We start from the raw sequence: 13,768 nt of genomic DNA on the forward strand, positions 1-13,768 counted from the left end.
CACACATGTAGTAGTTCCACTCTGAAATATAACATTGTTAAGAAGAGTAGTTCTACATGTTATTATTTTTATATTTAATTGATGTGAAATTTCACTTTAACAAAAAGATTAATTCATTCGATCTCCCTAATAAACAATTTTCAAAAAATTTATGCGATAGTGACACACCCTACCCCGTGTAACACTACTGACTCTGACGTGATATGCGTCGATAATAGATACCAACTAAAAGTGAGACTCACCATCAAGGCTACTACAAGTACAGTATATTACTTTTTATACATAAATTTTTTTAACAAAATTTCGACATTATCTTTCCTGTAAATAGGACTAATCAACCTATGATCAATTACACACAAATCTCAAACTATAACACAACACAATAGAGATAACCCGAAATCCTAACTTTTATCAAGAAATAACATGAAACATGCATGTAGATACAAAATACATAGTGAGCCCATAAGCATATATAAGTGATGCAAAATCACATCTAAAAATGAACATACGTCCCAAAATACCGAGTACATGCTCTATGAAGTGAGACATAGTAACAAATTCTGTCGTGTGGCTCTGTCCAAAAGCAAGGCTCAACTCTAAAAGATGCCCAAAATCTCAACTGCTGTCTGATAAAAAAAATGTGAGAAAATATATGAGTTGGTAGTTCAGTGAGTTGAGAAGTTCCAAAATAAATATACTTTTTCCATTTTACCATTTTATCGAAAATCAAGCTCATATCATTTAATAATTCACAAGATAACATCATGTAATTATAACCAAAAGTGAGATATTCACATAAGGTCGTAAAATATCATCTCAAAAGCATAATATAAATATCAGCTGATAATCATGCTATAATTTCATCACATCAAAGTACTAAAAAATCCACAAAAAATATACCTTCTGACTGAAATATATAATTCGCCCCTCAAGCTAAGAACTTTTGCCATGAGCTTTTGGCCCCCTTCGCAAATGAAAGTCGGTCTCAAGACCTCTGATAATCAATTTTAAAACATGACCAAGACCCCTCGGTGAACTCTAGGTACACAGTCAAGACTCCTTCATCCCCGGTCCAAGACCTTTCAATATAGTATAGAATACAGTCAAAACCCCTCAGTGAACTAGAAATAATATATAATCATTGATACTTTTCTAGTCGACCTCAATATCACATATTTCACATACCAAACAATTCTCAATATCACATGTTTCACATACCAAGTCACAAACATACCATAAATAATCCTTGAAATTTCGCATGGATCATAATAAAAGAAACTTTCATCGTAATCACATAATGGAGCAAATAATTCACATAATTACGCATACTTTGATAATATACTTAATTTATAAATACTTTAAAAATATTTATATTTTTCGAATCACTAAACTATATACGCCAAAATCAATTTGGATGGTACGCTATCTCGATATCCGTATTGCCGCATGAAATATGATATAATTTTTAAATCAACAATTAACTATTTTAAGTAATTCCAATAATTAAATAGACGATACTTAAACTTAATTATTTCACGTTTAAACGGTTTTTAAAGTCTTTTTAATCACTAAAACTAATTTTTCTTTCATTTAACTCATTTTCATAGTTTATTATACTTAAGCACTTCAATAAAATTGAATTTAGCCCCCATTTGAGTCACATTGTTATAAAAATGAGAATGAAAAATATATCTATTTTGGGCCCACACGAGATAAAAAAATCAAATATGGTGACTTGATGTGATGGATAACGGTCATATTTTTCAATTTAATGAGGAAATAACAGGGCTCAAACAGGGTCTTAATCTAATAATTTAACAACTATAAAATTAAATATAACTTGACAATAAGTAACTTTTTATTTATCTTTCAAAATTGAGAAATACAATAGACAAATGGGCTACCATGTTAACACCTCTTATTTTTGGCCATCCAACAAAGTGGGTTGTGGTGCTACAATTTCGTTCAGTTATTTAGCCGAGCCGAGTGAAGATTAAAACTGAATTAACATCACAATCCAAGGAGGTCGTTTGACAACAAATTGCTTAACAGTTCTTTTTAACATCAAACCATCATTTTCTTCCTCAGGGTTCGAAATCTCAATCTTGCATAGTTGGTGCACTTACTTGTATCTCAATTATTGTATATTTTAGATTACAGTCGGCACTTCTCACGTAGCTCATCTAACACAGAATCAATTCAAGTTATCATGTGTTGTTGTCTAGATTGGATTAATATTAAAGAAGCATCGTCAATTAATCCATAATCAAGGTCGAGATTCTCTCTGCAAAGATAAAAAAGATTATACCGTGTTTGGAGATGTCCAATTTCAGGAGTGAGTTCGTCAACGGGCATAAGTAGATTTAGAATTTAAATAGCTTTCGCCTTAACTGGTATAACGGGTTGGTATGATCCATTCGCTTCAGTTTTAAAAAGAATTGAACGAATGAGAATCTTATAGATAGAATCATTGATTCAAATATAACTATGGAACCGGATTGATTGATCAGTTCTATGCTTGAAAAATCCATATCAAGAACGAGTACATTTTTCAGAATTCTTCCAGATTGAGGAGTTGTAGTTCTTGGATCACACCAGCTTCAATATTTTAAAAGAAAATAAAGTTTGCTTCATTTCGGATATTCGTTTCTGGGTGTAAGAATCAAATTGATTCGAACCATTCGATTCTTAATTCAATGCCCAGAACGCAGAGTTGTTTAAAATTTAAGCACAGACGGTTCGTAATATCTACCCTAAGTGATACCTCAACTTTGGGTCTAAAATTTATTGTAATTAAATATTAATAAAATTATAATCACGTGAAAGTTTAGCAAAATATTAACATTAATATATTTATAGGCTCTTAAACTCCAATAACTAGAAAAATCGAAACATGCCGAAAATTCTATAAATTAGTTGCGAACAAGAAGTCATGAACATGTCAATCAATACCAAATTTCGACCACATCAATATCTCGATATCCGTATTGCCGCATGAAATATGATATAATTTTTAAATCAACAATTAACTATTTTAAGTAATTCCAATAATTAAATAGACGATACTTAAACTTAATTATTTCACGTTTAAACGGTTTTTAAAGTCTTTTTAATCACTAAAACTAATTTTTCTTTCATTTAACTCATTTTCATAGTTTATTATACTTAAGCACTTCAATAAAATTGAATTTAGCCCCCATTTGAGTCACATTGTTATAAAAATGAGAATGAAAAATATATCTATTTTGGGCCCACACGAGATAAAAAAATCAAATATGGTGACTTGATGTGATGGATAACGGTCATATTTTTCAATTTAATGAGGAAATAACAGGGCTCAAACAGGGTCTTAATCTAATAATTTAACAACTATAAAATTAAATATAACTTGACAATAAGTAACTTTTTATTTATCTTTCAAAATTGAGAAATTCAAACCTAATAGTATAATTCACTTGATTCCTGACACGTTGACGAATTTCCTTTTTTTTTTTTTTTTTTTTTTTTTTTTTTTCCTTTCGCTCTTTTTGCTCTCGGCTTTCTTGTGGTGGTGTGTGAAATTGGATTGATATAGAATAGGATTGAATTAAATGTTTCCACCGCCTGACTTTTTTTTTTTCCCTTTTTTTTTTTTTTTGGTTTAACTGTTCTTTTAGTAAAGGTATTACAGATAGGGTGGTGTATTGAACGATAGATTCATACTTGCTTCTTTAAAATATCCCCATTTATACCCACATGCAAGATGCAAAACTTGTACACTTTTCGAAGCTACTTACAAAAGATAACCCAATTATGCTCTTTGCATTTAAAGAGCAAAAAAGCAAAAGAACATTGCAAATGTATATATTCACACAAAAAGAAAAATAGTCTTTAACTAATAACATTCTCTGTAAAGCTTAAAACATTTTAAGTACTTATAGGTCGTGCGCAAGCGCAGTGCTGAATATGTGAATATTAAGTTATAAATCCTATAAAATCTCTAGATAAATATATGTTTGACTGGTTTAAACTTCACAAACATGCACTAAAGCATAACAGATGTAGGTAAATAAATGGGAATAGAACTCCATTATTATCTATTATTGTTGAATTTTGTGTATTAGCATTTTCATCGAATCCGATTTGATATTTGGTTATACGGAATTATGTTAGATATGTGAAGTTTAATATATTGTACATTTTTTTTCATCAATCATCTTTTGGCGTAATATTTTTCTTGTTTATAAAGATAATTAGCGTGAGGTTCTTCTCGATATAGTAAAGAGAAAACAAAAGAGATATGAATCTTAAATTATATTATAATCTCCGTCTTCATTATCATACAATTATTCATCCACGTCACGTGGATGAACTCACATTTAACGTAAATAATCTTAAATCGTGGGTTTTTCTTAAGTCGAGAATTGACCATTGATGATTAATTAATGGAAGTCATTAGTCATAGATCAACATATTCTCCTGATTAAACCGGATTAATGTTTTCAAGAAATTTGTTGTTAAATGAAAGTGGTTTCAAGAAATGGGGACCCTTTGTCTCCCCCCAACTAATAACAATAATAATAAATACTTGAACAAAATTATTTATTAGGGTTCTGATTTTAGGTTTGTTAGGCCATTGAGATTCTAAGAATAAATTATTTAAAACTAAGTTGTCCGTGGAGTGCCTGACCTTTTTGTCTTGTTTTTTTCTTAATTTCCCGTGAGTGGAATTTTGGTAGGTTGATTAATACTCTTGTTTATGATTATAAGAAGAAAAAATGTGTTTCTTAAGGATTTTGTTTAAGGAAAAAAGTGCAAGTTTTAATTGACAAGCGAGCATTTGTTCGCGATGTTGATCTATGATAACATGTTTATTGATGTAGTAAACTTGAGTTAATTGTTTTAATGATCACTGAACTTATGTTCATATCTTTGATTGGCCACTGAACTTTAAAATGTCGAGTTTTGGCCACTGAACTTTGAAAATGTCGAGTTTTGGTCATTGAACTTAGGTCCATGTCTTTAATTGGTCACTGAATTTTAAAATGTCAAGTTTTGGTCACTAAACTTAAGTCCATGTCTTAGATTGTTCACTGAAATTTAAAATATCGAATTTTGGCAACTGAACTTTGGAATATGTCGTACGTTATTCACTAGCACAATTGTTTAACTTTGAAAAATATCGAGTTTATAGTGAATAATGTACAATATTTTTCAAAATTCAATAAATAATGTATAATATTTTTCAAAATTCAGTGAGTAATTTACAACATTTTTCAAAGTTCAATGGTCAAAACTCGACATTTTAAATTTCAGTGAGCAATCGAAGACATGAACTTAAGTTCATTGGCCTAAACTCGACAAGTAGCCAATCAAAAATATGGACCTAAATTCAGTGACCATTGGAACAATTAACTCAATAAACTTCAATAATGATCGTAAATCAATTGAGAATGCACATTGTTTAGATGTCAAAAAAGAATTTTGAAATTACTCTCATTTTAAAGAAATCAAAATTGAAATTGGATAATTATGAATGAAAAATATTAGAAGAGGTTAACTGTGAAATGGAATAGTAAGTCTTCATTTTCGAATATGGTTACTTTTTATGGATAAATAATAATCTAATAAATGGTTATAAAACTTATAGATTTTTGTCCTCTTTCAATAGTAAAGATGAATATCCTTCAAAAAGAGTGATTAGTAGAGGCAAAATATCAAACTAAAGTAATAAAATATGCTCATCCCACTTGCCCCCTCAGGTCCCATCCCGACCCCGCATATTATGTTTTTATTATCAAGTGTCAATCAATAAAAAGTATTCTGAACACTTTTAAAATTTCAAACTTTGCTGCAAATTATCCTAATTACAATAAGTAAATTCATATAATTTTGAATGCAAGAAAATAATAGATTCAAACAATAGAGGTAATAATACAATTTCATTGTAGGTAATTTGACTCCCGTAAAATTTAAGAATATTCACACGATTAATCCCTATTCAAACTATTCAAATCCCCAATATTTTGTCAACTACATAATTAAATAATTTAGTTCTCTTAAATTGATTGACAGTCATGGTAATCAAATTAGCATCACTTCATAGATTCACTAAATAAATGGTCACTAAATATAAGGAGAATGTAGATTATCATTGACATTGTAACTTTATGTGATTCTATTAAAATAAAATACAGGCTGATTATTTAAATGAAATTATCGAAATAATATTATTGGTGATTACCTATAATACTCTTTATCAACGTCAATATCGTTGGTAATGTCATCCAAAATTATTAATGGTAAAAGTTTTCGATGCCATTCAATAAATTTTAATCTTTTTAATTTTTTTTCATTTTACCCTATGACATAGTATTTTTTTTAATCTTTCCTTACAATAGTATCAATTTTTAAGTCATTCTTTAAACTTTTGTTTGTTCCTGACAAAATTTTCAAGTAGTCTTTATCTTAATTTAGAAATTTATCTATTGAAGATTTATTTATTTTTTTTTTATTTTTTTGACAAATTAAATCTGTAAAACTATCTATGTTTTTAATATTATTAAATAAAAAATAATTCGATTTCAATGTTTGACTCAAGAATGGTTTAAATAAAATAATGATTATCTTATTCCATTATTTTTAATGGTTATCTTAATTTATTACTTTTTAACAACTCATAACGTATTTAGCCCATGTTTGTCTATCATTAGAGTAGAAAATAAATTTTGGAGTAGTGAATTTTGAAGAATCTGTGGTAAAAGTAAGAAAAAATTTTAGGTTTTTGTGCAAAAATATTTTATTACAAAAATGTGTCGTTGAAAATAAATTTGAGAAAATATTGGGTTAATGACATAGGGCTTAATGATAAGCAATTTAGGGCTTGTTTTACCTTTTTTTTTTTTTAAATGTATTTTGTAATAATATTATGATGAATAATGCGTGATTTAAAAATAAGAAAAAATTTTAAATTTGTGTGTAATATTATTTTAGGGTAATTAGCACAAAATGTCTCTACCTTTAAGGTTTTTGTCGACAACGTCCTTACATTTCGTTTTTTTTGTAATTTTCACCCTCACTTTTACCTTTTATTGTGAAAAACATATTTCCGTCCACTCACTGTTAAAATGCTATGTTAAAACAAATAAAATAAGATTTTTCTTTTCAAAAAGTAAGGATAACATTGTAATAAATTATCTATACATGAGCAGTAGCAACCCAGGTAGGATCTGTGCCTTTTGCCTCCAAGAAAAGCTTGGAAATTTATTCTCTTCATTTTCTGTATCCATTTTCCCTTCTTCTCCCTCATTCAGATCTGAACAAGGAGGTGGCACCACCGCCACCGCCCTTCAAGCCCACAATCATGGATTTTCAAGATTGCCTTCTGTTTTTAAGAGAAGTAAATCTACTACTAATAATACAAGAGGGGGTATGCATTTCTTGAATAATTTAGAAGATTATAATTCAAATAAAAAGATGGTTCTAGTCATTTCTTTACTTAATAGAGCTTAAGAAAATTGTAAAGAACTCTAAAGATTCAGACTTTACATCAGGTGAAAAGAAGAAGAAAATGTCAATTTGTGGCCATTAGTGAGAATGATCAGATCTGTAAATGGATTTGTGGCCATTAATGAGAATGATTAGATCTGTGAGTGGACAAGAAGAAAAAAAGATCAATTTGGCTCAAAATACGTAGGGACTGTTTTCACAATTTTTAACAAAAGTAGTGATTTTTACACAACTCCAATTTAAAGGTAGGGATGTTTTTTCGCAAAGACAATGTAAAGGTAAGAATGATTTGCGCAAAGACAATTTAAAGGTAATGATTATTACCACAAGTTCAATTTCGAGCTAAAATGGAAAAAAAGACCGATTCATCTTCATCATCTTCTCCATTCATATTTATTGTCCATTCACTTAATCATCTTTTAATTGGTATTCTCACTTTATCCCTTATTTACACCCTTTGTAAGCACAAAATGGGGATGAACATCTCAAGTTTATCAACCACATATTCCTTTTCTTCATATACCATTCAAAAATTTTATGACTAATCAAGTATTACAACAGCAATAATTCTTTTCAACCAGAATACCTATCTTTTACGTCATTTTTTCTTATTTATTGAATGAAATAATTTTTTATAAATTATTTTATTTTCATATTACTTTTAGTTTTTAACATTTGAAGAAGAAGGCCACAATGAAGAACTTAGTTTGGACAATTTTACCCTTGCTTTTTGAAAAAAAAATCTTATTTTATTTATCTTAACGGAGTATTTTAACAGTGAATGGACAGAAGAACGTTTTCCACAATAAAAGATGAAGTTGGGGGTGAAAATTGCCAAATAACGAAAGGTTGGGATGTCTTTCACAAAAACCTTGAAAGATAAAGACATTTTGTGCTAATTATCCATTATTTTATTAAAAATGTTTTATTAAAATGAGATGCGAGGTGAAGATGTCAAACAATAGCATATTAAAAATGCACAATTCACACATATATATTTTTTTTAATGACGGGAGAACCTCCAGTCGCTACCCTTTGGGTGCGCAATGGGTAAACCCGCAGAATGACGTAATAGCGTGCAAATCATGTCAAGTAAACCGTACTAAGCAAGTCCTATGTGACAGGTTCGATCAAGAAAGACGTGTTACATCTTTAATTGAGCATGAAGTAATTATAGATTGCTAAGTGGTCAAAGAAGGCGACGTGGCAGTCATTCACGTGATGTGCACAGAATATTATATATGCTTTAAAATTCTATATGGCCCACCCCCATGTTACAATGTTTTTCTTTATTTTCATCATGTGTAATGCTATTTATTTACCGTGATGATAAATAAAAGTGCTGAAAAAGCAAATTATCCTAACTATAAAATCCCTACCAAGGGATTCAAATTTAGTGCACGTTCGGTAATGTTTAGAGAAAAAAGTGAATCCTTATTTGTGAGTAAAGAAGTAAAAAATAACGATTGAAATAATAAAATAATTATCAAAAAATTGATTTTTTGAGTGAAAAATTGCTATAAAATGGGGACTTAAATTTTTGTCGAAATCATAGTCAACAATTAATTATAATAACATCTTTTAAGGAATCAACAACTTTTCAACTATCAATTTTATCAATTTTTATCAAAATTTAACGAAAATTTGATTTTTAATCTCCACTAAATAGAAGCAAAGTATCATATTTCACAGTATGCACCTATTATGTAATCGTATATGCCACGTTCGATGGACATTACAAAGATTTAACTCCCACATTTGCTCGTCCTGACATGAGCACACGAAGGCACCGATATCGACACGCCACAAATGGATATCTGAGCATTATTTCAAGGGCCGTTAAAAATGACAATTGTTTGAACCGTTCCTTACAGGTGCAAAGATTTTGTTAAGGGAATATAATCCCACATCGGTAAAATACCGAAACAATGACCAATATATAAAGGATTGGGACACTCCTCTTAACAAGGTTGACCTTATTAAGATGGACCCCAAGTCTTAACATGGTATCAGAGCCCAGTAAGCTCCAACGAGCTATTCGATCCGATTAAGTCTCAAAAATGAGCGCACGAATTTCAAGATTGGTTTGCTCAAACGAGCCACCATCTTGCGGGGGCATGTTAAGGGAATATAATCCCACATCGGTAAAATACCGAAATAATGACCAATATATAAAGGATTGGGACACTCCTCTTAACAAGGTTGACCTTATTAAGACGGACCCCAAGTCTTAAAATGGTATCAGAGCCCATTAAGCTCCAACGAGCGATTCGATCCGATTAAGTCTCTAAAATGAGCACACGGATTTCAAGATTGGTCTGCTCAAACGAGCCACCATCTTGCGGGGGCATGTTAAGGGAATATAATCCCACATCAATAAAAATACCGAAACAATGACCAATATATAAAGGATTGGGACACTCCTCTTAACAAGGTTGACCTTATTAAGATGGACCTCAAGTCTTAACAGATTTTACATCGTAAATTATAGAAACCCGCTAATGATTTTTCGTTTCATTCTAAATAGTTTAAATTTCAATCAATTTCTCAGAATTATTCTTCATTAAACATTATGCTGACTATTAACTAAGATTACCCTATTTCATTAGCATCAGCTTAACTGATTCACTATATAAAAAGGCACAAAACAAAATTTTTACTACAAAAATGGAGAATCTGTACACGTTTCACCTCATTCACCGACTTATTCAAAATCTTTTCAGAGAGAGTCGGATTATTTATATCTGTCATAAAATGTCAATTTCATTAAAAGAAATAGTCGAAATTCTTATAAGTTGATGTATGTTTTCACCTTTATTCATCGTGAGATTTTATCTCTTAACACAAATTGCGATATTTGTTCAAGATTTTCTGTAATCTGTCTTCTTTTGAATGTGAACTGTATATAGAAAATTATAAATGCAGTGTTGAGTACACAAACTTCACTTTTTTGCGACATTCTGTTCAAGATTTTCTGTAATCTGTCTTCTTTTGAATGTGAACAGTATATAGAAAATTATAAATGCAGTGTTGAGTACACAAACTTCACTTTTTTTTCAGCGGCAAAAAAGTGATTATTCTTATTTTAATTGGCTCCTTTAGCCATATTTTTTTTCACCACTCACTCATTGCCTCCACAAACCCACAAAGCTTCATTCAGCACAGAAGGTCCTTCTCTTCGGAATCAAGAAATGAAGCCTATTTTCTTGATTTTTTTTATACTTTCAAGAATTTTTGTCGAAACTTACCAGCGGCAGCAACCCATCAAAACAGTTGTGGTTTTGGTGTTGGAAAATCGATCTTTCGATCATATGCTTGGGTGGATGAAGAAATCTGTAAATCCCGCAATCAATGGAGTCACAGGGAAAGAATGCAATCGAGTTTCGACCAAAGCAGAGGATACAGAAACAATTTGCTTCTCTGATGATGCTGAATATGTGGATCCAGATCCCGGCCATTCTTTTGAGGCTGTGGAGCAACAGGTACGGACAAAAATCATCTCGTCTAAGAGCTTAAACGTGTACAATTTTTATTAACAGTCGATCCCAAGATATAACATGTATGGTCATAGAAGTTTGTGTTAGATATGCGGGTGGATTTTTTTGTTTACTTAAATCTATCTTGAACAGGTGTTTGGCTCTGGTTTAGTTCCTACAATGTCTGGTTTTGTAGAACAAGCATTAACAATGTCACAGAATTTATCAGAAACGGTGATGAAAGGATTTAGGCCTGAAAATGTGCCAATTTATGCAACCTTAATTCGTGAATTTGCAGTGTTCGATAGATGGTTTTCATCGATTCCTGGTCCAACACAACCCAATAGACTATTTGTATACTCTGCAACTTCTCATGGATCCACAAGCCATGTTAAGAAGCAGTTGGCCAAAGGGTACCCGCAGCGGACGATATTCGACTCAGTTCATGATAGCGGTTTAGATTTCGGGATTTATTTTCAAAACATTCCGACAACGTTGTTTTATAGAAATTTGAGGAAGTTGAAGTATATATTTAAGTTTCATCAGTATGATTTGAAGTTCAAGAGTGATGCTAAGAAGGGAAAGTTGCCTAGTTTGACTGTGATTGAGCCTAGATACTTCGATTTAAAAGGATTACCTGCAAATGATGATCATCCATCTCACGATGTTGCGAATGGACAGAAGTTAGTGAAGGAGGTTTACGAGACATTGAGAGCAAGTCCTCAATGGAACCAGACGCTTTTGGTCATTACTTATGATGAACATGGTGGTTTCTATGATCATGTGCAGACACCGTTCGTTAATGTCCCCAATCCCGACGGAAATACAGGCCCGGCACCTTATTTCTTTAAGTTTGACAGGCTTGGTGTTCGAGTACCCACTATCATGGTTTCTCCTTGGATCAAGAAAGGAACCGGTATGCTCCACTTGTTTCCTTTGAATGATAATGGTCTTTTTTCCTCTGATGTTCAAAATAAGTCACTTGATTCTGATTAGATACGGTTTTGTTTGTTTGGTATGTAGTAATAAGCAGACCAAAAGGTCCGGCTCCAAATTCGGAGTTTGAGCACTCGTCAATCCCGGCCACCATAAAGAAGATGTTCAACCTCTCATCAAACTTCTTGACTCATAGAGATGCTTGGGCTGGTACATTTGAGCAAGTAGTCAGGGATTTAACCTCTCCGAGAACTGATTGCCCCAGTAACCATCTTCTCGACTTGGCCTTGTATCACTTCTTACATGTTTTTGGTTTCATTTTGCTTACTATTGATCATTTTTTATGTTATGGCTTAATCCTAATCCTAATGCACTCGATTTCTATGTTTCCAACACTCCTTTTTTTTTTCTTTTTCTTTTTCGAGTATTGAACTTTAAATTGGTAAACATTAATAAGGAACCATGTTAATTGTTTGTAGAGGTCCTGCCTGATGTAACTCCTTTAAGAAGCTCCAAAGCGGACGAAAACCGTGGGTTGTCCAAGTTCCAAGGTGAGGTGGTGCAATTGGGTGCTGTTCTCAACGGTGATCATTTCTTGAGTAGCTTCCGGGACGAGATGCGAACTAAGATGAACGTGAAGGAAGCTCATGAATATGTAAGGGGTGCCGTATCGAGGTTTATAAGAGCGAGCAAGGAAGCTATTAAGTTGGGTGCAGACGAGTCTGCCATAGTCAACATGAGGTCTTCCTTAACTACGAGATCATCGATTCATAATTAAATTCTCTATCAAGGATGTCTTGTCCTTCAAGTCATTTTGTTGTGTCCATATCGAAAGTTGTTTGTTAGTTTTTTTAGTTATTGTTGGATTCATAGAGCATATTGAAGTGTTTAGCTCTGTCCATAGTCTTGTGTGAAATCTAATGAAGAACTCCAAGAAATAATAGGACTGAGGGCCATTTTCTTTGTCAGAGGTTTGTTCGTTAGTATTTAGTAATAGTGATCCGAACTTACTACGATAAATAATAAGTTGTCTCCTATGACATGTCACATGACTAGAAAAAATAAAAAAAAAAATAAACGGCGAAGTCCATTTAAAATGGCAAAAGTGAAATAACGCTGATAAAGTAGTGGGATGTCCGTCCATTGGGTTATGCATACTAATTGAATTATTAATCTCACAAATGATCACTAAAAGTTCGTGTAAAATTTTAAATTGAGAAAATTACCTAGAAACCTAGGTTTAAAAACTAGTTTTCATAAATAAAGGAGGTTAAGTTTAATTTCATAATTCAGGTGGTAATAAAAAATTATTAAACAAATATTATTGAATTCATAACTACCACACACCACACCCAATCTGCTGTCTCTCGCCCCCTTCTCTCTCCATGTTTTCTAATTCCCTGACTCCGGCGAATACATCCACCACAATGGCGCCGTGAAAGCAACTGACGACTACTCCGCCTGAAGACATATCAATGCTGACTGTCGCCTCACAGTTATGGTTTGGATCTCCAATCACGGTTGGGGCTGTTAAAGGGCTCGAAAAATTTGGGGAGGTGATGAAGCCCTAATCATCCTCTCTCTCTAAATTCTCTCTCCCTTCTCTCTATCACAAACCACCTTCGGTGACACTCACGATGTCGCCACCATCAACGACGCTCACTGTGTCACCACCGTCGGCGACGCTCAGGGTGTCTCCACCATCGACGACGCTCACGGTGTGTAGATCTGCGCGGCGTAGAGCACTATTGTGGGGTGTCTTCGTCATCGGTATGTGATCTCCGGTGGTTGTGGTGTCTTCGTCGCTGGTATGTAGAGCGTTTATGCGGTGGTGTAGACTGAGATTTGTAGTCTTCTGTAGTTAACTC

General features: G+C 32.3%; 1 protein-coding gene across 2 annotated transcripts; it reads left to right on the plus strand.

Moving 5' to 3' along the window:
• The first annotated feature begins 10,395 nt into the window (after positions 1 to 10,395).
• On the plus strand, positions 10,396 to 12,868 carry LOC111385796 (non-specific phospholipase C6). 2 transcript variants are annotated; one of them, XM_023010210.1, is made up of 4 exons: positions 10,396 to 10,970; positions 11,118 to 11,880; positions 11,988 to 12,189; positions 12,380 to 12,518. In XM_023010210.1, the coding sequence occupies exons 1-4, from the start codon at positions 10,680 to 10,682 to the stop codon at positions 12,390 to 12,392; spliced, it is 1,269 nt and encodes a 422-aa protein (XP_022865978.1). In that variant the 5' UTR covers positions 10,396 to 10,679; the 3' UTR covers positions 12,393 to 12,518. The 2 variants fall into 2 exon arrangements, with proteins under 2 accessions (XP_022865978.1, XP_022865977.1); XM_023010209.1 differs by having other exon boundaries at positions 10,414 to 10,970; positions 11,988 to 12,164; positions 12,380 to 12,868.
• Positions 12,869 to 13,768: the final 900 nt, after the last annotated feature.

Source organism: Olea europaea, unplaced genomic scaffold (assembly GCF_002742605.1).
Source record: "Olea europaea var. sylvestris unplaced genomic scaffold, O_europaea_v1 scaffold3287, whole genome shotgun sequence".
Classification (NCBI taxonomy): Eukaryota; Viridiplantae; Streptophyta; class Magnoliopsida; order Lamiales; family Oleaceae; genus Olea; species Olea europaea.

Bases quoted from the DNA above. Each gene is read 5' to 3' on its own strand.
- LOC111385796 (XM_023010209.1), top strand. From the start codon at position 10,680: ATGAAGCCTATTTTCTTGATTTTTTTTATACTTTCAAGAATTTTTGTC. The intron at 11,881-11,987 runs GTATGCTCCACT...TTTGGTATGTAG, and splicing joins TTGGATCAAGAAAGGAACCG to TAATAAGCAGACCAAAAGGT. The intron at 12,165-12,379 runs GTAACCATCTTC...AATTGTTTGTAG, and splicing joins TCCGAGAACTGATTGCCCCA to AGGTCCTGCCTGATGTAACT.